The 20,668-nt window shown below is 39.7% G+C and overlaps 1 protein-coding gene and 1 long non-coding RNA gene across 2 annotated transcripts in view; one reads left to right on the forward strand and one right to left on the reverse strand.

Moving 5' to 3' along the window:
* LOC110984816 (endoplasmic reticulum transmembrane helix translocase-like) overlaps positions 1–19,433 on the forward strand; it is a 21,656-nt gene extending 2,223 nt beyond the window's left edge. Inside the window, exons 4-27 of the mRNA XM_022245348.2 lie at positions 515–634; positions 1,023–1,131; positions 1,784–1,960; positions 2,753–2,882; positions 3,184–3,239; positions 3,493–3,619; positions 4,154–4,291; positions 4,551–4,671; positions 5,045–5,199; positions 6,399–6,574; positions 7,042–7,152; positions 7,655–7,780; positions 8,098–8,278; positions 8,835–8,944; positions 9,618–9,710; positions 10,855–10,951; positions 11,208–11,278; positions 11,782–11,937; positions 12,223–12,340; positions 13,057–13,253; positions 13,920–14,062; positions 15,208–15,319; positions 15,835–15,978; positions 16,789–19,433. Coding sequence (XP_022101040.2) covers positions 515–634; positions 1,023–1,131; positions 1,784–1,960; positions 2,753–2,882; positions 3,184–3,239; positions 3,493–3,619; positions 4,154–4,291; positions 4,551–4,671; positions 5,045–5,199; positions 6,399–6,574; positions 7,042–7,152; positions 7,655–7,780; positions 8,098–8,278; positions 8,835–8,944; positions 9,618–9,710; positions 10,855–10,951; positions 11,208–11,278; positions 11,782–11,937; positions 12,223–12,340; positions 13,057–13,253; positions 13,920–14,062; positions 15,208–15,319; positions 15,835–15,978; positions 16,789–16,896 — 3,076 coding nt within the window. The 3' untranslated portion in view covers positions 16,897–19,433. The remainder of the gene's footprint in view (positions 1–514; positions 635–1,022; positions 1,132–1,783; positions 1,961–2,752; positions 2,883–3,183; positions 3,240–3,492; positions 3,620–4,153; positions 4,292–4,550; positions 4,672–5,044; positions 5,200–6,398; positions 6,575–7,041; positions 7,153–7,654; positions 7,781–8,097; positions 8,279–8,834; positions 8,945–9,617; positions 9,711–10,854; positions 10,952–11,207; positions 11,279–11,781; positions 11,938–12,222; positions 12,341–13,056; positions 13,254–13,919; positions 14,063–15,207; positions 15,320–15,834; positions 15,979–16,788) is intronic.
* LOC147797467 (uncharacterized) lies at positions 6,516–7,657 on the reverse strand. Its single transcript, XR_015427152.1, has 3 exons — positions 7,400–7,657; positions 6,930–7,246; positions 6,516–6,651 (listed from the first exon to the last, which is right to left on the reverse strand). It is a non-coding gene; the product is annotated as an uncharacterized LOC147797467 (long non-coding RNA).
* Positions 19,434–20,668: the final 1,235 nt, after the last annotated feature.

A 20,668-nucleotide genomic window follows, 5' to 3' on the forward strand; every position in this document is an offset into this window, starting at 1 on the left:
GATTATAATTTGTATCCTTGTCTGTTGTGGTTTAGTTCATGTTGTTTTGTGCACTGGGTGGAAGGAACTAGGCCTTTGCTTTACAAGAATTTGGTAACAAAAAAAATTCAGTATCATCAAAAGATATCTGAAACTCAAGTCTTCCAAGAAAAATTATTCTAGACAGCATTTTATCCTTGATGTATTCCATCTCCATGTGCAGTTTAAATATGTGTCTCTGCTAGTCAGTACATTACACTCACTGCGCAGTAGATAAAGCCAATTTTCTGCATCTTACGTTCTCTAGAATATTTATATATATTCAAGACTACTTTTTCGTCGTGATTGATACATGACCAGGCCACTATTTGCTCTATGAGGCACAAGCTGTTCCAGTTGGAGTTCAGTGAAAGGGTCATCGGTTTTCAGCCTGGCCATCAATTTTTGCAGAAAAAGAAGACTTCCTTGCCAGTGCCCCATACCAGGAGTTGGGGGTTGATAACTTGTCTTGATTGCTTGTCTGTCTGTATTTCAGTCTCAACATGGAGCCGCCCATGTTCAAGGATCTGTTCAAGGAGAGAGCAACAGCTCCATTCTTTGTCTTCCAAGTCTTCTGTGTTGGTCTTTGGTGTTTAGATGAGTATTGGTACTACAGGTACGTTGTGTGCCCGTCTGGAGAGTTTTCTTACAAAATGGATTTCCTTCATATTTGCACGTAACTTTCAAATGGCTGTTCACAAGTACTCCCTATGAAAAAAGGGTATTCATTAGTTGTGTCAGGAGAATATTTACACAGCACTACGCAGCGTAATTCATTCCCAGAGTTGAACATATTTGTCTACACTCTTGAATTTGGGAAGATCCTGAATCACAAACATTAATGAAGTACCTGTTTTCAGAGTCAGTGGATTTCAGAGGTTTTACCATTAAACAAACCGCTTCATTTGTCCTAGACTTAAAGTGCCAGTAAAGTGCATCAAGTTTAATGGTACATGTACGTAGATTGCAATCATTGTATTTGTGCTGTCCTCTTGTACATACAGCATCTTTACACTCTTCATGCTGGTGACATTTGAAGCCACCTTGGTACAGCAGCAGCTCAGGAACATGGCAGAGATCAGGAAGATGGGAAACAAACCATTCCACATCCAGGTGGGTTGATGTACACCTGTTCCCTCTTTTTTATTCTAGCTTTAATATCCCACTGCACCCCACGTCACCACACTCGCTTGATGCAGTGTCACACCTGCAGTGTAATAGGGATTGCATACCACAATATGGCATAAAGCATTTTGAAGCAAAGACAGTCACTGGGACAAGTTGCAATGGAGTTGTGGTGTGTTATGACAAATTTTGACTGATTCGAGTGTAGTAGTAAAATTGGCCTCTTGAGGTGACCCTCCTTTGGTGCGAAAAAATTGATTGCATCAGGGGAGACTAGTTTTACAATGCCTCAAGATAAAGCAGTATTTGTTTTGGGACACCTCTCTCACAGATTCTGCTCGATTTTGTGACGACTTCTTAATTTGATCTTAATATATATGAAAGGTTTTCATCTTTTTGAATAAGAAATTTGTTGAAAATTTACTAGCACTTTTCCTGACTACCTCTTCATAGAGTATTTGGACCTAGCTTTGTAGCTAGGCAATCTAAGAATTACATCAGAATTAGTCACCATGCGTGGTGTCTAAGGCAACTTAAGAAAAATTGCTGGGTTTTCAAAGCAAATTTTATTTCATTTGTTATTTGTCTAAAAGGGAAATTTTTGCTATCCACACTTTCTTCAATAATTTGCTGTTGGTAGGTGTACCGTAACCGCAAGTGGCGTCCCATTATGAGTAATGAACTGGTACCTGGTGACATCTGCTCCATTGGGCGTTCTCAGAATGAGAACCCGGTACCCTGCGATATGCTTCTCTTGAGGGGACAATGTATCGTGGATGAATCCATGCTGACAGGCGAGTCTGTACCCCAGATGAAGGTAAGGCTTCAGGAAGACAAAAATTCTGTGTGTGGATCTGGCTCATTTCATTTTCCTTTCTTTGTACTTTTCTTAGACATTAAATGTGACCCACCATCCCCAAACCAGGCTGAAGTAGGTAACTTCATAACACTGAAAAAGTGGAACTTCTGCTGTTCAGATTTTCACGGGAGTTTTACAGCTATCACTACCTGTAAGAAGCTTACTGCAGACAGAATTTGGATTTCACATGGATCACTTTAAAGTGTAAAAAAAAGCTGAAGGAGAGGAATTGTCCAACACCACAAATTATGACATCAGCCTGATTTGGGATGGTGGGTCGCAAATGGTCTGCTAACTATCTGCTGAATGAACAAAACTCTTTGTGACATTAATCTACCACTTACTACAGACATTGATTGAACTATGTGGATGCATATGTATTGGTAGTTTTCAATCTACTGCTCAAACCCTGTGGCCATCCAAGAATTCGGGAATAACTGTAAGGGTTGCAACTATTAGCTGCCATTGTCAGCAAATGGCATCTTGTTTACAAAAATGGTTTGGATCCTCAGCACCTGGAACCCTTTGCTCCATGCAAAGAAGAGATACTAAGGTTTTGGAAATTAAAAAAGGCTTGCCTCAACAACCTCACATAGCCATCATGAGTAAGTTGTACCCTGCCTTGCAAAGTTCTGGAGTAGGCTTCATGATTGCCCAGTTGAGGGAAAAAGGAAGTGATGCAAAACTGTCTTAAAGCTTTGCCGGTAACAGGCCGGCATTTTTGTTTAATTCTCACATATTTGTCTTAAGGAATCTATTGAGACATGTGAAGGAGACGAAATCCTGGACATGCAGTCATACAGCAAGCTGCATGTCATCTTTGGTGGGACCAAGGTTGTTCAGCACTCACCACCTAGCAAGTCAGCAAGCGGACTCAAAGGTTTGTAGAATGAGATCATTTCACATACAATTCAAACACTGGTCAGTTTGTAGAAACGTTAACTAAATATAGTTCCCTCATCAACCACTACTCGTATAAAGTTCCTTTGGCCTGGTACGTAGTATGTGGAATCAGATGAGTGACATACTTATGTCGTGGTCTGTGTGACTGAAAGACTAAATGGTTTTCAAATTTCGTCAAAGTTGTACTTTCATGGAATTAGAATCACCTCATCACTCAAGAGTTTTGGACAGATTCTTAAATCAAGAGATTGATTTTTTTGTTTCTGTTATTTGTCTAGCTCATGACAATGGATGTATTGCCTATGTTCTCCGCACTGGGTTCAACACATCACAGGTAAGACTTTCAATTTTGCACAAATTAAAAATAATAAATTAGTGAAAGGAGTAGCTTAGTAAATCGAGAAATTTCCCTAGAATCGGGGTTCCTTTTGATGGTATGCTGACGAGCAGAATCAAGCTCAGTGCACGCATAGGACATTGTAGCCTTACCTCAAAGGTGAGGAGGCACCAGTGGAATGTAAAGGTTTATTTTGGGTTTTCAAGATTAATATCTTTTGCTTACATTGACCTGACCTTTGACCTGCCAGGGGCGTCTACTACGCACCATCCTGTTTGGGGTCAAGAGAGTCACAGCCAACAACTTGGAGACATTCCTCTTCATCCTGTTTCTACTGGTCTTTGCCATTGCTGCAGCATCTTACGTGTGGATCGAAGGTGAGGTGAATAAGTTGTCAGTGACAGGCAGTCTTACTGATGTGCCTTCCCCTGAAGTGCTTTTCTTCCAGCATCCAGTTTTTCATTTTCATACATACCTCAATTTGCTGAGTGTACAGGCGATAATGATTACTTGGACAGAACCACCAACACTTCAATTTTACTTCTACTATTGCATGTGGCATGGTTGAGATCAGTAGCGCTAACCACGTGGTTCATTTTGGCCATGATAGCAACGAATTTGCAAAAATTGGGACTCGTAGTGCTGCATTACAATTGTAACGTTAAGCTTTAAATTAAAATTTTGCTTCACTTACTGGTGTAAAATATTGTAGAAAACACTAAAGTCTGAGTTGATTGGTAAAGAGTTGCTGTTCAGGAGCATTGAAGGGGCAATTTTAGGAGCATTTGATTGGCTGAAGAGTGAACAAAGTTGACTGATTTGGTTTTGAACACCCAGTTGCATACATTTTTTCTCAATGTTGATACCATAAAGCTGTTTGTTTATTTTATGAGGTCTTCTGCTTTCACCAGGTACCAAGGATCCGGACAGGAATAAGTACAAGTTGTTTCTGGAGTGCACGCTGATCCTCACCTCTGTGGTCCCCCCTGAGCTGCCCATAGAACTCTCCCTTGCAGTCAACTCCTCCCTGCTGGCACTCAGCAAGCTTGGTAATTCTTGGTCTGAAGACAGACTGTTTTATTCATTAAATAAAATAAGGATTTATAGCTTACAGTTCTTTTCTTAATTTAATGTCTGATAGATCTAACTACTTATTGAAAAGCAACAAATTGATTCACTGAAAATATTAATTTTGCTACATGATTTTATGAAGCATAATTTCAAGAAGTCGTAGAAGTCTGAATTGATATGTTGTTGTTTATTTGTTTGTGATTGTTTGTGTAATATTTCCTGTTTCCTTGGTTAAAGGTGTGTATTGTACAGAGCCATTCAGAATCCCTTTTGCTGGGAAAGTTGACATGTGCTGCTTTGACAAGACAGGGACTCTAACCAGCGACAACCTGGTGGTGCAGGGAATAGCTGGACTCAAGTACGTGGTCAGGTGGTAGACATAACCCCCCCAGACAAGGAGTTGGACCATGTGGGCGTAACAGAACTGGAGACACAGTGTTGAACTTAGCAAGATTGAATGCCATTTATTCTTAAACACCTTTAGGCATATTCCTACAAGCATCCCCGAACTGTCTGTTTCTGAAATCCCTCTGTGTAGAAAAGCAATGACGCTGTCTTTGTACTTTAATTTCAGGGGGCATCTGGTCCTATGTGGTCAGTTTTACAGGTCTTATTTGCTTGAATGTAGATTGGCTATTGTTTCCCTTGTTGAACCAGTCCTAAGGGAGCACCCGCACTTTGCTCTTGTGAATTAGACAGCACACATATTCATTGTGTGGTCTTTTTATCAGGGGAGGTTCCAAGCTCTGTCTGATTGCTGACTGTCCCATCGAGACACATCAGGTGCTAGCAACCTGCCATTCATTGGTGCAGCTGGAGGATACCATAGTCGGTGACCCATTGGAGAAGGCAACACTCACTGCTGTGGACTGGACACTTACCAAAGGTTAGTGACAAATGCCACTGGATATTATTTTTTCGTAGAACGTGTAATGTATCTATTTGTATTTTAGATGATCAGCACATACATTGAGAGTTAAAAAGATATAGGTAGGATGTAATTGACATCTACATGTATTCTACATAAAGTTAAAGTTTGATAGTTTTCAGATTTGTTATAATTTTAGCATTACTTGTGAGGTTGTAAAAGCTGTTGCAATGATTCCATTAGTCTGATATCAAACGTTTGGAGCGCGTCTATGTCTGTTTTCCAAGTTATGTTGGCTTTTTATGTTTTTATGAAGTGAGTAGATGTCACCAGTAATTGATCAACTTTGAAGTAAAAAGCTGCAACAATTCACAAACAATTCAAAGAAATTCTCACAGTTAAAACTGCAGTCAGTTTGTGACTTCCATTTATTTCCAGTCAATAATGAACATTATTCCATGTTGTCTGTATTGAATTTTCTATTTACCATATAATCAAATTGTACCATTTAGTTCCTAGGGTGTATGTAAAATCATATTGAAATCGGAGGATTCAGGACTTTTCTATAGGATTGAGATGCACGTGATCCATTGAGCATTATGCTGTATTCTAGGATTCTTCCAAAATAAAATATTTAACTGCCATACAGATCGTTGTCATTTGATTGGTGGAACACGCATCACGTGACATTCATTATTCCTGCAATTCATGCTGCGTCAGGTACTATTCGCCCATGTGCAGATGGTAAAAATATACAACGATTAAGATCATCCTTGTTTCCACGACATTATGAATGGCCTCGTCCCTCAAAAGGCAGCATGAGCGTAACACGCAGCACATAGCCCAACATGCAGCACAAGCACAGCACGCAATGCTGATCAAACCTGGGGAGAATAAAATTTGGTCCAAACAGTTATTGGGATTTGAAATTGTTTGAAATTTATTTAAAGATGAATCATATGACAAGGATCTATGTGACACTTATATAAAACAAATAATGAATGTTTTTTCACTTGTGCAGTGGGGAGAATATTTTCATGAGTTGACAGATGGAATGTTCCATTCAACGAGGCGAAGCATTCCATCTTTTAACTCATGAAAAAATTCTAACCATTGCACGTATAAACATTCATTATTTGTATACTATTTTAGCTCTTTCAAACTGCATTCTTAAGAGGAGGGTGATGATCTTGTGTCACCCTCTCAACCTATCACAGGTGACGTAGTTATTCCGCGCCGCATCCGCAGCCAGCCTCTCAAGATAGCCCAGCGGTATCACTTCTCTAGCGCCCTCAAGAGGATGGCTGTCTTGGTATCCATGCAGGAAGCAGGGTCAACAGAGAACAGCTTCATGGCCACCGTCAAGGGGGCACCAGAGACTCTCAGAGCCATGGTAAGATTTGCTTGGACAATTTAAGGCTGGCTTAGCCTGCATCCAAAGTTTTGGCTGTGGCAGGTAGTAACGACACCCTGGAAGTGGATAGAACCATGTTCTGGTGACTTATTGGTGCATCCATCATTTCCAGCCAAAGCAGATATTCTTAGATGCAGCTTCACACTCATAGTACTTCATTTCACAGCACCTTTGTATAAATACTAGTACATGCTACATTGATGTAATCAAATTCATTACAAGTGAATCACAAACTGATCACCAGTTGGTTAGGTTCCAGTAATGAGCCATACTAACTTACTGTACCTATGTGAATTTCATCATTATTACCGTTCTCTGTTACTTCAGCACTTACATGTTGACCAAGATCCAAACTGTTGTTCATTGCATGTAACACCCTCATCCATTGTGGCAAAGTATCAATGATATGTTTCCTTCACTCATTTTGGTTTTTTTTATGCTGGCAGTTTTCTACCGTTCCTGCTGACTATGATGCTGTCCATTCACAAATGTCAAGGCTTGGTGCTCGGGTGTTAGCCCTCGGGTACAAGAAACTGGGACATCTGTCATCACAGCAGGTGGGCTAACTTCAACAATTGCATTGCTCTTCAAACACCTTGAGGCAGTTTTCACGGATGAGTTGCTATTCCCTCCTTATCCTAAGCTAGAATGCTGACATAGAGAAACAGTAGGTGTACGTCTAAGTAATCCTTGCAATTGTACCAATCATTGTTGTGACAAAAGCAGTTTTCCTTTCAGTTTTCAAATGAAAAGTTTGACAGTTTGTGAAGTAACTCCATCCTAACTTTCTGTGAAAATTCTTACCCACTTTGAGCTGGAACCTCCAGAGCTAGGGACTCGAAGCCCCAAGCAGACAGTTGAGATGAAATAGTGGTTTGAAGAATGACTGATGTTCCCTAAAGGATTGTTCCTAATGCGAAGCACTTTTAGCATTTTATAGAATGAAAAGTATGTAGTTTGAGGTGCTACCAAGGATAGGTGAGGGAGTCGGTTTTCAACGTTTGTGTTATTGGCGACAGTATTCAAACTTGCACCCTCTGCTGCTCTTAATGTTTGCAGATACGTGACATGCACCGTGATGAGGTGGAACACAATCTTCTCTTTGCTGGTTTTGTCATAATCTCCTGTCCCCTCAAGAATGACTCCAAGGCCGTTATCAAGGAGATACAGCATGCCTCACACCATGTAAGTCACTTGTAATATCTGGAGAGATTTTGGCTATAGATTCTTGAGAATTCCCCCAAACACAACCTGCCACATTGCAGCAAACAGCACCATGGCTCACCTGTAAAGACAAGAACGGGCAAAGGTAAAGAGGCCTACCATGGAAAGTTGCCAGGTTTTTGTCAAATTAAGAAATGCCGTCACTAGAGTATAACAGGCTGAAATTTTTTAGGAATCCAATTGGAGCCCAGGACAGGTCTGAAGGGAAAAACATGGGTTGAGAAATCGTACAAAATTCAACAAAATTCAGAACAGAATTTTTGCAATTTTCGTTTTAGAACGTGATGATCACTGGTGACAACCCCCTCACTGCCTGCCATGTTGCCAAGGAGCTGAAGGTTACCAAGAAACAGCACACACTGATTCTCAGTCCTCCCCAGAATGATGGGAGTACCAGGAACCCTGACACCACCACACAGAACCATTTGGAGGAAACAGACACCAATATTCCGCTCAAAGGTACTATTATGGACTTCCTGTGTTAAGTAATGAAGATTTGACAGGCATGCTCCCACAGGTGCAGTGAAGGCCTCAAAAGTCTTTCCCTGTGTACAATGAGTGGCATTGTACAAGCTGCCAGTTCTAAACTATCAGTTCACAGTGCTGCACCCTTCCAATCTTTTATCTCAGAGGCCATTTTTAAATGGCATTATTTATTGATTATGTGTGGTGCTGCACAACCACAGATTTATTGATGCACAGAAAAATCCAATTTACATTGTGCATGTCACGAAGAGGTAAAATATTCCAGGTCCTCGTTTTAAAAGAGTACATTTTAGTGATTCAACATTGCATCATAATATAAATACTATAGAACACCTGAAAAGCTTTTCTTAGCACAAAAAAGGAGTCATTTCGAACAGTGGTTCATTGTTGATTCTTCCGTACTCAACTTTAAATCTCACTCCTACCTGTAATGCCAACTATTTCCTCTGATGTGCAAAATACCATGGCCATACCTCTCAGCATGTAGTTGTCATTTAGAGATTTTTTATTCTTGTGTTTTTTATTATAGGGTGGCACTGGCAGTCGATAGATGACACAGTTACTCTACCCATGACGCCTAGCAGTCGAAGGGAGCAGCAAGAACTGATTCAACAGTACGATTTGTGCATGACTGGCGAGGTAAGCATTGATGCAACACTCCAGGGGCCAATTTCATAGAACCGCTTAAGCACAAAATTTCCTTTAGTACAAAAAAACCTTGCTTAAAAAAAAAGGTTACCAGCTCAAAATCTATTTGATTGTCATACTAACCAAAAGACAGGTAAATACCATTCCAAAACATTATACGGCACATGGAGTTTGGCTGGTAACCTGATTTGTCAAGCAAGGCTTTCTCACACTTAAAGGGTTACAGAAATAGAAAACATTTAGTTCGCATGAAGTATTTCAAAATAACAATAAATACGTAACCACTTCAAAAACATTTCAAACCCTTTAAGCAAATATTGTGCTTAAGCAGCTCTATGAAATCGGCCCAGGGAACATAGAGAATCTATGGTGCCATTCCATAAATAGCATTGAATGCTTGAAGACATTATCATAGGTTTTCGCCGTGACATTCACGTTGCTAAAGAGTGATGTTATGTTTAGCTGTTATTAAATTGTACAAAGTTCCAAGTCCATGAACCATGGTTTTAAGGAGTTTTGTTCAAAAATTTGGACTTCAAAGAGATACCTTTTTACGGGAGGTCACTGTTGTGCATATCTCTTCATGCCAGTTTGTGTTATTTGTCTTGTTACTGACTTGTGTGGCACTGTGGAAGTTTATTCATCATTCTGCATTGTTTAACAGGCTTTGCAGTACCTGCAGACAACAAATGTAAAGTTCTTCAGCAGTGTGCTACCCTACATCAAAGTGTTTGCCAGGGTCGCCCCAAAACAAAAGGTGATCATATGTATTTCAGTTTGAATAGCAGTGGTTTGTCAACAGTCTGGCCGCTTGTGGAAATGGTAGAGTTATTAATTGCTTTATAAATTGGGATTGTTTTATTCATTTGAAAATATAGGTTGTTGTCAATGGAAATGACTCTTTCCGCCTGGCGTAGACCATGCTTAAGTAACTGCAAAAAGACCACTGCACTACTTGTAGACACCTGCTATTTATTGGCTGTTTCCCAGTGGGCATAGCATATATGCCTGGTGTCAAGATAACATGTCCCTGATGGCCAGATTCTTTTTTACACAACATGCTGGGGAAACTTGACTTGAATAAAGGCTATCGTCTTGGGTCTGGAAGATATTTTTAACAGGGAAGTAAAAGTCGACATTTCATCAGCGCAGTCTTCGTTGAGGCGTGAAGACTAGTCTCCTCGCAAGACTGGCAATGAAACCATTTTCCCAAAGGAAATTACATCAGGAAAGTGTATCCCCAGTCAGTTATGTAATAAACAATCTTCCTGATGGAATGTCCCATGGGTTCTGAGGTATGGGCCACCCCTCGAATCTGCTTAATTTTCTTACAGCACTATAAATTGCATATTCCAGATTAGTAAAAAAAAAAGCGCTTCTTTGTCCTACGGTCATTTGCAAAAGGTTAGGACCACCCAAACAAAATGCAATAACCTGAAGAAAAACCAAACTTAATCCAAGCAATGTATGTTTATTTTCAATGTGTAACCTAAGTATCTTGGTTAAACAGCTATTTGACTATATTTTCATGATTTGAAATGCTTACAGTCTGACATTAGTGTGCCCTCCTTCATATCTGATTACTTAGACTGGCTTTTTTTACCCATGCTGCCTTACAAACAACATGTCATACAAGACCTGCCTTTGTAAAAACTTTCATTCAAATGGGTTTACATATATAGCACTACAATGATTGTATACGCAACTGTAAAACATTAAGTAATCATTCAATGAGACAATGTAATGCAGGCCCTGTGACAGAAATACCAATAAGATTGCAGGTGGTCGTAAACTTTTGAAAGTGACTGTATATTGTTTTCACTGATCTTATAAATGTAACTAAATGTGACATTAGAATAAGTTTCTATAATCAAGCTAGTGTTTACCTCATAACTTGATAGGAATTTGTGGTGACATCACTAAAAAGACTAGGGTATACAACACTGATGTGTGGAGATGGGACAAACGATGTAGGAGCTTTGAAACATGCTCATGTTGGTAAGTGAATTAAATTGTTTCTGGGAAGGTAGTTATAAAGTTGAGATTCATTATCAAATGACGGGTTGCTTGCTATCAGTTTTATTGGTCAGATACAAATTTTAGACTAACTGCTCTTGTCTGCCCATTAAAGAGGTAAATGGCAATGTTTGTGGGGATTTCTGATTAGAGCCTTTATGTGACTCCTCCGTAAATGTGTGTTTAACTTTTGTCTTTTTTTTTAGATCAATAACTCAAATGTGTTTGTTTCCTGCAGGTGTTGCCTTGTTGTCGAATATCCCAGAAAAGGTGCTTGAAAGGATGAAGAAAAAGGCCAAAGAGGAGCAGGTGAGACGCGCTTGTTGCTTGGGAAGTTGATAAGTCAGGAAGTATTGATTGATATATTTTTGTCTAAAGCCTTTTTTTGGTTAAAATCGAAATACCATGCATTGTGTGGGCATGTAGTTAGTGTGTTATATGTATTTAGTTCTTTCTGTTGCTCAAGAAAGATAAGAAAAGACACCCAGGGTCAGAATTTATGCTGTACTCTGTTGATTCGCACATTTTGTGTGAGCAAGTTTGACATTCCAACAGTGCATGCCCAATATGAAGCACGTCCAAGGTCATGCAGACATGCATTTGAGGTCTGTCATTAGCATGGCCCCGGGCGGACTCATTTGCATGCTTTATTCCCTTGTGACCTTGCTGTTCAGAAAGTCCAAACTGGCTCAATGTGAATCAGTTTTTCGCTGGTTACCGGTGAAAAGCAAATGCCAGCACATAGATCTCATAGAGTGCCCCGGGTTATTGGACAGACTGACCTCACTGCACTCCCATTCTGCTGGTTTCAGGAGCAAGCTAATAATGTGAAGCAGGAGTCCAAGCACAAGGGTAAGACAGAGAAAGAGAAGACGGTGGCTGATGCAGTGAGAGCCAGGCAGGGGACAGGAGGCTCCAGCAAGGCAGCGAAAGCAAGGGCTGTACAGAGAGGCGAAGATGTCACCAGGGTAGGCCTGTTTTAGACTTGATATTCTATGCTTGTTAACCCTTTGTGCATGCATTGTGCCTTTCCCACATACCATATCAACTGTGTTTTTTGCAGAACTCTCCCTGGTCACCATTAGTTCTGTTTTCAATTTCTGCTTTTAATCAGTTATTCTTGGTCTGATTACTCAGTTCCTGATTAAGATTTAGAATAGATGTAGATTAAACATAAATTTCGTCAGTTCCCCCAAAGGTTTTCCGTTATGCCTTTTTGCAAGTCAATTGTAGTTTTTGTTTGTTTGATGTAGAAACGTATCAATGCCATCTTGAAAGATATAGATGAGCAGGATCAGCCCCAGGTTGTCAAGTTGGGAGACGCCAGCATCGCATCACCATTCACATCCAAACTCTCATCGATTATATGTGGTAAGACTTCTTACTCCTTTACAAATGAACTCTTTCAGAGATGCCAAGCTTGACCACTTGCTGCCGGGTGGATTTTTCTTGAGCAAGACAAGATGCCGGGTCATTTTCAAGATTTTCCGTTTTCAAAATTCTTCAAAAATTCATCATTTCATTTAATGGCCGTTTATACCAAAATGAAGAACTCTTTGGGCACTACTCTATTAAAAGCTGACAGGTAAAATTCATTGACTCCTGAATATTTCAGCCAGGCCTGCAGCCTTTGAAAAAGAGCCCAGATTGTGCGGTGTTAAGTAAGATTCTTTTGTTCCCAAAACCGGCACAGTGCACTGCTGACCTCTTTTCAATAGGGGCCAGATTAGCGTGCAGTGGTGCTGTGTGGCTCATCGCTGCGGTGGTGGAGAGCTTTTGTCCCCGGTGGTAATCCACTCGCTCTAAATGCCTCAAACTGTGGTATACTGTTTCAAAACAAGGCTGGATTATCTCCACTATTGAGAACGAAAAAATGTCAGTAATGCCCAGCAGCTCAGTCTTTTGTGCTGAGCATGGTCTTTTGTTATAAGACCTAACTCTTTTGTCCCAGTTCCGGGCTCCCCGGCTCTGCATATAAAGCCTGTGTACCCGAAAATGGGTCGCCAGACAGGAAGTGATTAGATGTGGTAAAGGTGTGCTCTGTAGTGCACTTTATTACACCATCTTGTGTTCACTTGGTTCCACAGTGTGTCACATCATCAAGCAAGGCAGATGTACCCTGGTCACCACACTGCAGATGTTTAAGATCTTAGCTTTGAATGCCCTCATCTTAGCATACAGCCAGAGTGTTCTCTACTTAGATGGAGTAAAGTTTAGTGATGGCCAGGCTACTTTACAAGGGCTATTGCTGGCTGGCTGTTTTCTCTTTATATCACGTTCAAAGGTATGCGGTGTTAAAATTAATGCATTGAATTTTTATTACACTCACTTTTTGTGCATCTTTATACTCTCCTTCTGCATATGAAGACTGAATTTCTTTTTTAATTAAGTGTATTGGAAAGTGCGCTTTTTAAACATTAAAACTTGTCTAAAATTTCCAGGTAAATGAGAGCACTGTTGTGTATTTGTAATTCAGGTGAGACATTGTGTTTTTTACAAGTTTCCATGTTCCGATTTTTAAATTCCAAATTTGTTGTTTGAAAACACTTCTGAAAATATTTGCTTGCTAGATATTGTCATATACATGAACCTAACAATAAATTGCCAAATAAGTGGAAATTTACTGCAGAAATATATATAAGATTGCTGCATATTTTTGTTTTTGGGGGGGGGGAAATCAATGCAGCATTTAGGTTGGACAAATCTTCTGTAATTTCACTGTATTGGCCTTTTCTAGAATAATTGCATTCCTTTTGCATTAAAATATGTAATAGGTGACGTCTCAGTTCAAATGCAGGTATTTTCATTATCAGCACATGTGTGGTGTCGAGGAGTGGATATGATATATTCCATTATTTGAAGAGAACGAATGTGATTCCACGGATGACCTATCATTCAGGTATTCATACCGCTTATTTGGTGCTTGAATTCAATTTTTTTTTTCCTACAGCCTCTGAAGACGTTATCCAAGTCTCGTCCCCTGCCCAATATCTTCAACCTCTACACCGTCTTGACAGTTTTGTTGCAGTTTGCAGTCCACTTTGCATGTCTTATCTTTCTAGTATCTGAAGCTAAGGCAAGATCTCCACCAAGGTCAGTATACTCGGCACGTGTGTCCCCGAGCAAGATGCTTTTCCTCAATCACGATTTGGCCGCATGTAAATGGGAACATGGAAACTAGTAGTCCTCAGTGTGGAACCACTATTGAAGTGCACTTCAGTGAGTGTCATTGTGACTGTGTAATTAGTTGTGCTATCACACTCTTGTAAATTCCACTGACTTGGCAGAACAGGTTTGTGCATGTCACCTTGCCCCCAAGTTAGCACAAATTAGTGGATATGAACAACGTGTCCTGTACTCTCTTGTCAGACCTGCCAACCTTTAGAATAGCAAAAGTGTATTCAGAGGTTCCAAAATGTGTATTTTTCAGTAAAAATGTGTATTTTCCCAAACAGGAAAGACTAGCTTACAAATACCTTTTCGTGACTACATACTTTTTGAACTTTAATACTTTACTCGTGCAGGCTTCAATGGACCTGGTAATTTCCTGGTGTTGCTCACAGCAGTTGCTTTCTTGCATGTACGCAACAGTTTATTTTGGTGTGCAAGTTGCTGCCATGGCCTGGCTGTGGCTTGGGTGTATATTTTTTTGTGAGAGAGTCTGACAGCATTGCAGTACTGTGGGTCGCATTCTTCGTTTCAGCGACGTCACGGTGTTTACCGGTCATGGTATTAAGCGTATTAAGATTCACGCAGAAAAACAAATCTTTTCACCGATGTATGGAGGCCGCCATCTTTCTTTACTCTACTGTCCATGCAAAAACAAGATGGCGGCCGGTCGGGCTGCTCGAGCAGGCCCGAATTTGTCGCTCAAATTTCCACCTTCAAATATCATTTTTGACAAAATGATACGTTGAATATGATGTGTAGGAGCCTTATGAATATTGTAAATATAAAATATTTGTATAAAAATGCTTGAAATGGTCTTATTTTCATCAATTTTTCATACAAAATATGCCAAAATCGTTCTAGTTGGCAGGTCTGTCTTGTGAGTAGTTCATATATGAACTAAAAGTTTCCTCACAGAGTCAGTAAGTCAAAGTCAGTAGAACAGATCTGATTGTCAGTTATGTACTCACATAACATGAGGGTGAATGTTTTGGAATTATCTGGAGTAAATCTTTTTAAAATGCTTAAGGGCTAAAACAACTGTTCAATTTTCTGTTTGGGTTGCACAGGGAAAAGAAGTTTGTAGATCTTGAAAAAGAATTCCAGCCAAACTTACTGAATAGCAGTGTCTATATTATATCCATGATGTTGCAAGTCAGCACTTTTGCAGTCAACTACAAGGTATGTATCATTGCCAAGGTTCATGTTCGTCAATTTATTACTGTCAAGTGGCAACTTTCATCCAGCTGACAGATTTAAATAATGGCTAGTTTGGGAGCAGCCATGTACTTTTTACACATTGCTAAATGCAGATACTTGGGATGATAGCCAAAGTTTGTAAATATCCACCATTAATTTGGCAACAGTGGTTACTGGCGGCGGGAACACACTGCAGAACTGACGTACTCAGACCTAGTCACCAAAGTCTAATTACTAGGTTGTGCTTAAAACAACTGCTTTTCCCTACTTCAGTTGCTCATAATTCTTGTTCATTTTCAACCATTGCATATAAGATAACTGTCATACATTTGACAAATACGTGCATTTTTACCAGAGGGGTTTTGTGTTCAAAGCAGTGAATGCATCATTGAATTTGTGACCTGATTCTGTGATTGACTTGGATGACTTTGTCTGGTTGCCAGGCTACCCTCTTACTACACGCTCTGATGAGATCAACCTTTGTTTCCCTCTCATAGGGCCATCCATTCATGGCTAGCCTGAAGGACAATAAGCCCTTGCTCTACAGCCTGTTGATATCAGGCATTGCTATCATAGCACTCACCACGGGTATCATTCCGGAGATATCACAGCAGTTTGAGATTGTAGAGTTTCCTGCAGAGGTGAGTTGAGTGCTGAATAAGTTCCCAGTTGCAGTTACTATTTCGTAACTTCTGCAGAGGTTGCACACTTGATAGTGGACCAAACTTAAAAAGAGTCAAGAAGTAAAAAGCATTGTGCAAAAAAGTAATTGGAAACTTCTACCTCTTAGTGCAAGACACATATGGCAGTGAGTCTATTAGTGCTTATTGATATCCATTAAGATCCTCAGTGGTAACCTTGATATTGCCCCCTTTTGTAAAGAACCTCACTGTTGATTAAGTGCTGACCAGAAAGTTTTTGTGTGCCAGAGTGCTCTAAACGCTATGGTCTCTAGGGTATAGATGAGAATCTCATGTCTTTATGCTCAGTCATGCTTTGATTGCGCCATTGAGTTCCAACCAAAGATCATCAACCCCTTTGAGAAACAGTTCATGATTTGAAACATTTTCAGTCAATGGTGAAGCAGTCAGCAGAGATAAAAGCAGTTCATTCCACTTTAGCCTTTAGTTTATACTAATATAGATCAAGATGGGACATGTAGTAGATAAAGATTTTTATCTCTGATTTGTGGTGAAAAACCGTAATGAAATTTGTAAAGGGTCAGCCTGTCTCACACAGGTTAATTTGTGTGGCCACAAGTGGAATTTGGGCATTGGCTTTACCCTTACCCTCATCCTGTTTCATCAGTGGCAGGGTACCTATACAGAAAGCACGTAGGTCTGGTAATGATGCAAAAGTAGCCCATGAATTGCATGGCTTTTTATTTTCTCTTGGCTGTAGGTTACCTGGCTTTGCTTTGAATTTCTATTTTATTCCCTTCTCCACTTCAGTTTCGTGCAGTGATGCTCCAGGGTCTCTTTGCTGACATGGTAGCTGCCTTAATCATAGACAGAACTCTGCAATTCTTCCTCGGATATGCCACACTGAAGACTGGTTGAAACACTTTTTGTAGTGTGAAGTAGAATGTGTAGAGGGGCTAGGTCTAGGAACTAGTCTCATAGAATCTGTAGAATTAGTATTACTTCAAGTTTAGCCTGGGGGTTAGTCATACGGGTAACCCAAAATCATTGGTATTTAGATCTCGGTGGAAGACATTGTGGCCAAATTCTCTCTCCCTATATGTAGTTGAATAAAGTAAAACCGTAAACTTGTTGCAGTTAAAAAGTAAAAGAACTAACGAATTAATATCTGGAGTATCCACTCAGATGTTTTCTTAAAAGTTCATATATTCCTCAATTCATTAAAACTTATTTGGTTTAACCACTATTTTATATAAGAGTTCCACATGGAGTTCCCTCGTTATCAGCTAGGTTAATAGTAATTGTACTTGTGTACATACCAAGCTAAATGTTTGATTTGTAAAGTTGTGTTTACCCAAATGTCCATGGCATTTTTCTCTCACTGTACAGGGAGTCCCCCTAGAAAATGCAACCAAAAGTAGAATGTATTTTCTAACGATTTTCAAAAATCAGCAACTTCAGTTGAACATGTGCAATTTACGTCGGTCTCTTTGTTAAGGTGCTGATCGTATTTACTCAGTAGACAATATTAATCACATTGAAGCATTTCAGGATCCAGTTTGTTAATGGAAAGTTAAAGGGGTTTGAACATGACACAACAAAACCCTGCTCAGTGCAGTATCCTCTCCAATTATCTCATGTGATCAAGAGTTTTCAATGGGAATGACTTCGGGAGAAAATGAATGTGGACTTTGGGTTGTGTTTTTTCTTTTGGGACACACTGTATATTTTGACTGGCCTTTCAGTCTTCAAAGCTAATGTACACACTTTGTAACATACAAAAAATTGGACTGCTTAATTTATTATAATAGTAAGTAATAGTGTCATTATGTAAAATTCTTTCACCTGGAAAGCTGTTTTTTTGGGAAGGGGATAAAAAAGCATTTTGTATCGTTCTCCAAGAACCGTCTACAGGAAAAAGATAATCGATGACTCACGGTGTCGTGTTGCTGGTAGCGACGTTTCGGCTGCTGGTGCTGCTAGCCTTCATCAGGCAACTGAAGTCTGGATGCTGCAGAGATATACCACTGGACTGCGTCCTCCGCGTTTCTCGCTCTTCTGTTAACCTTCTGTTAACCTTTTTCCTGTATTTGTCATCCACCGCGGTGATTATGTTTATCTCTTCTAAGAACCGTCTAGACAAATGGTATTTGGAAGAAAAACTTGTATAAACACATTTACTGCCTCTGTCAATGGGTACCTTGCATCATTCTCGCCCCTTGTGGTCCATGTGTTTTTGCAAGACAAATTAAGCGAGTTATGCTTTGATGAAAACTGTGCAGCTACATCAGGGATATGGTAAACCGCTTTTCTCTCGCTCTTCTGTTAACCTTTATTGACAGGCTGTTAGGAACAGGTACATACAACTTAGGCAAATCTAGGAGTTAGAATACTAGGTTGTTTAACCTTTACTTGTGCCTTAAAAATCATACATATTCATTCAAGTACATATGAGTTTTTAATCGTATATTCAGGTTATATAAGTTGTAAGTTTACATATAAATTATATGTGCATGTATCACATACCAATTTAAGTCTTGCATGTCTTACAGGTCAGCAGAAGTGCGAGAGAATGTTTGTCACCTTGTCCCAAATACAATTAGTGAAAAGCAAACACTGTTTTTCTCAATTTTTCTCCAGCAGTAATAAACGAATACATGTATGAAAGAAGCAAATGGAATGATAGACACTATATTAAAAGCAAGTGCCATTACCTTCAGTGTGCCCCTCTTATATTGTGCTGTATCCAAGTTATTATTCTTTGCCAAAAGACATCATTTTTTCCCTAATTATAATTCCTTGTTCGCATGAAAGAAGTTTATCTTTTACAACACTGGCCACTTTGTTAATTATTCAAGAGGTGGAAGAGGAGATTTGTGCCCATGTTCATTCAAGGTTTTATTTTACACATAATTTGTTTTATTTTCTTCATTTTGGCCTTTTGGGCCACCTGCATTTTCTTGTCAGTTCTCAGTTTGGTCATGTGATGTAACCATTGTTCTTAACATGTGTATTTGTTTTAATCGTTTTCCACAAACCATTGCATTCCAAACACAACATCATACCGGGAGCTCTCAGGAGTCCCTCAGTAATAGCGATCATGTGCTGCCATTCCAAACATGAGATTACTTTGCATTGAGGAAGCCCAAAGTAACACATTTTGCAAGCTATTGTGCAAATATAACAGCCTTTAATAGTTCTCGGTAAAAATTAACTTGCCGTGCCTGTAGTTCGGGAGGATGGACCATACTGACGTCACAGAGCAGTAATGCACAACTCATGCTCAGATTGGTCTGCTGTCAAGAGAGGCTATAATCTGCCTTTGAAGTGTTTTCTTGTTTTCTGAGGTATTTATTTGACAAGCATCCCATTTGCAGAGATCTGGAATAAATATCTGGTTAATAAAGGTCAACAAATCTGCTTTAAAATAAATTCTGCGGTAATTCTTCAAAGAATATTCGCTTTGGCTGATAAAGTGGAGTCTATAATCATCAAATAAATAACTTACCTATTTATAGATGACGTACATGTATTCATTATCAGGCGTCCCTACTAAAACAGTCTGGGGAGCTCTGATCAGACGCCAATAAAGCAATGTTAATCTGCCGTTAAGTCAGCGAGATTATTCTGAATTAAGATTGGCATTTGGGTAGAATTTTGCCACTTCAGCAATTAGGCCATCGATTCAAACTCTGAAACACCGAGGAAATGTAAGATGGGCCGTTCGGATGGGAAGACAGTCACAGGGCGCTGGCTGTATTTTTTCTCGGTTTCATGTGTTTTTTGCATCAATTAGTGGCCTTTTTGTAACCCCCCCCCTTTTTCGTAAGCTTTACGTGTTAAGGCCACGCCGAGCAATACGTTTTCCCACTGCATAAGTTGCCGAATTTATACAATAAATATTGTTGGACTGGGATTCGTTCAATAGACTTTTTTTCATTGGTTAGTTTGTAGATATATATATAGAGTATATTGTTTAGGAGAACAACCTAAAGTTAAAGGGGCATAATTAACGGTAAGTGGTGCAGGGGGAAGTCAGTAGCCTCGGCTGTATCGATGAATGTGTATGCCTGTCGGTTAACTAACCAAAGGAAAAGCGTCATTCAATAATATTGCGATGTATGAATGTGACGGGGAACATTCATCACACACTTTTTATTTTCCACCTCTAGTAGGCCTATATATACCTTTGATGCTCAGTTATATAGAACGTTGTTATATAACTGAATATTTAATTACAACTTTACGGATCAATAACTGTCGAAGCAGCTTGCCCTTTTTTAAATTAATCAGATCTCTTTTGTCTGTTTTGTAGTGGTTGTCCCTAAATTTTTGTAAGAAATGCCAATTTGTATCGATGTACCTTGAATAAGATTTATACTATTATTGAACTGTTCTTAGCGGGACGAAGTAGGCCGGACTCAGTAGACAAAAGAAATCGGTGTTGGCACAACACGCTAAAGACCTGTTGTAAAAGCCGCAGGGTTAACTTCCACACTCCCATTTACGTGGCTTCTGTGCTCCAGAGACGTTGGCACGGTTCAGAGGGTTTACTGTATACCCGAACCCGTACGTACGCACCATACAGGACTACACGCACTCATACCGCGGCCTTCGAGTAATCGCGTGTCCGTACTGTAAGTGTGCTAAACACCTGTGCATGTGTACGTACATGTACATGTACATGTAC

This window comes from Acanthaster planci, linkage group LG11 (genome assembly GCF_054643075.1).
Source record: "Acanthaster planci isolate LZ-2023a linkage group LG11, COTS_SCS, whole genome shotgun sequence".
In the NCBI taxonomy this organism is placed as follows: Eukaryota; Metazoa; Echinodermata; class Asteroidea; order Valvatida; family Acanthasteridae; genus Acanthaster; species Acanthaster planci.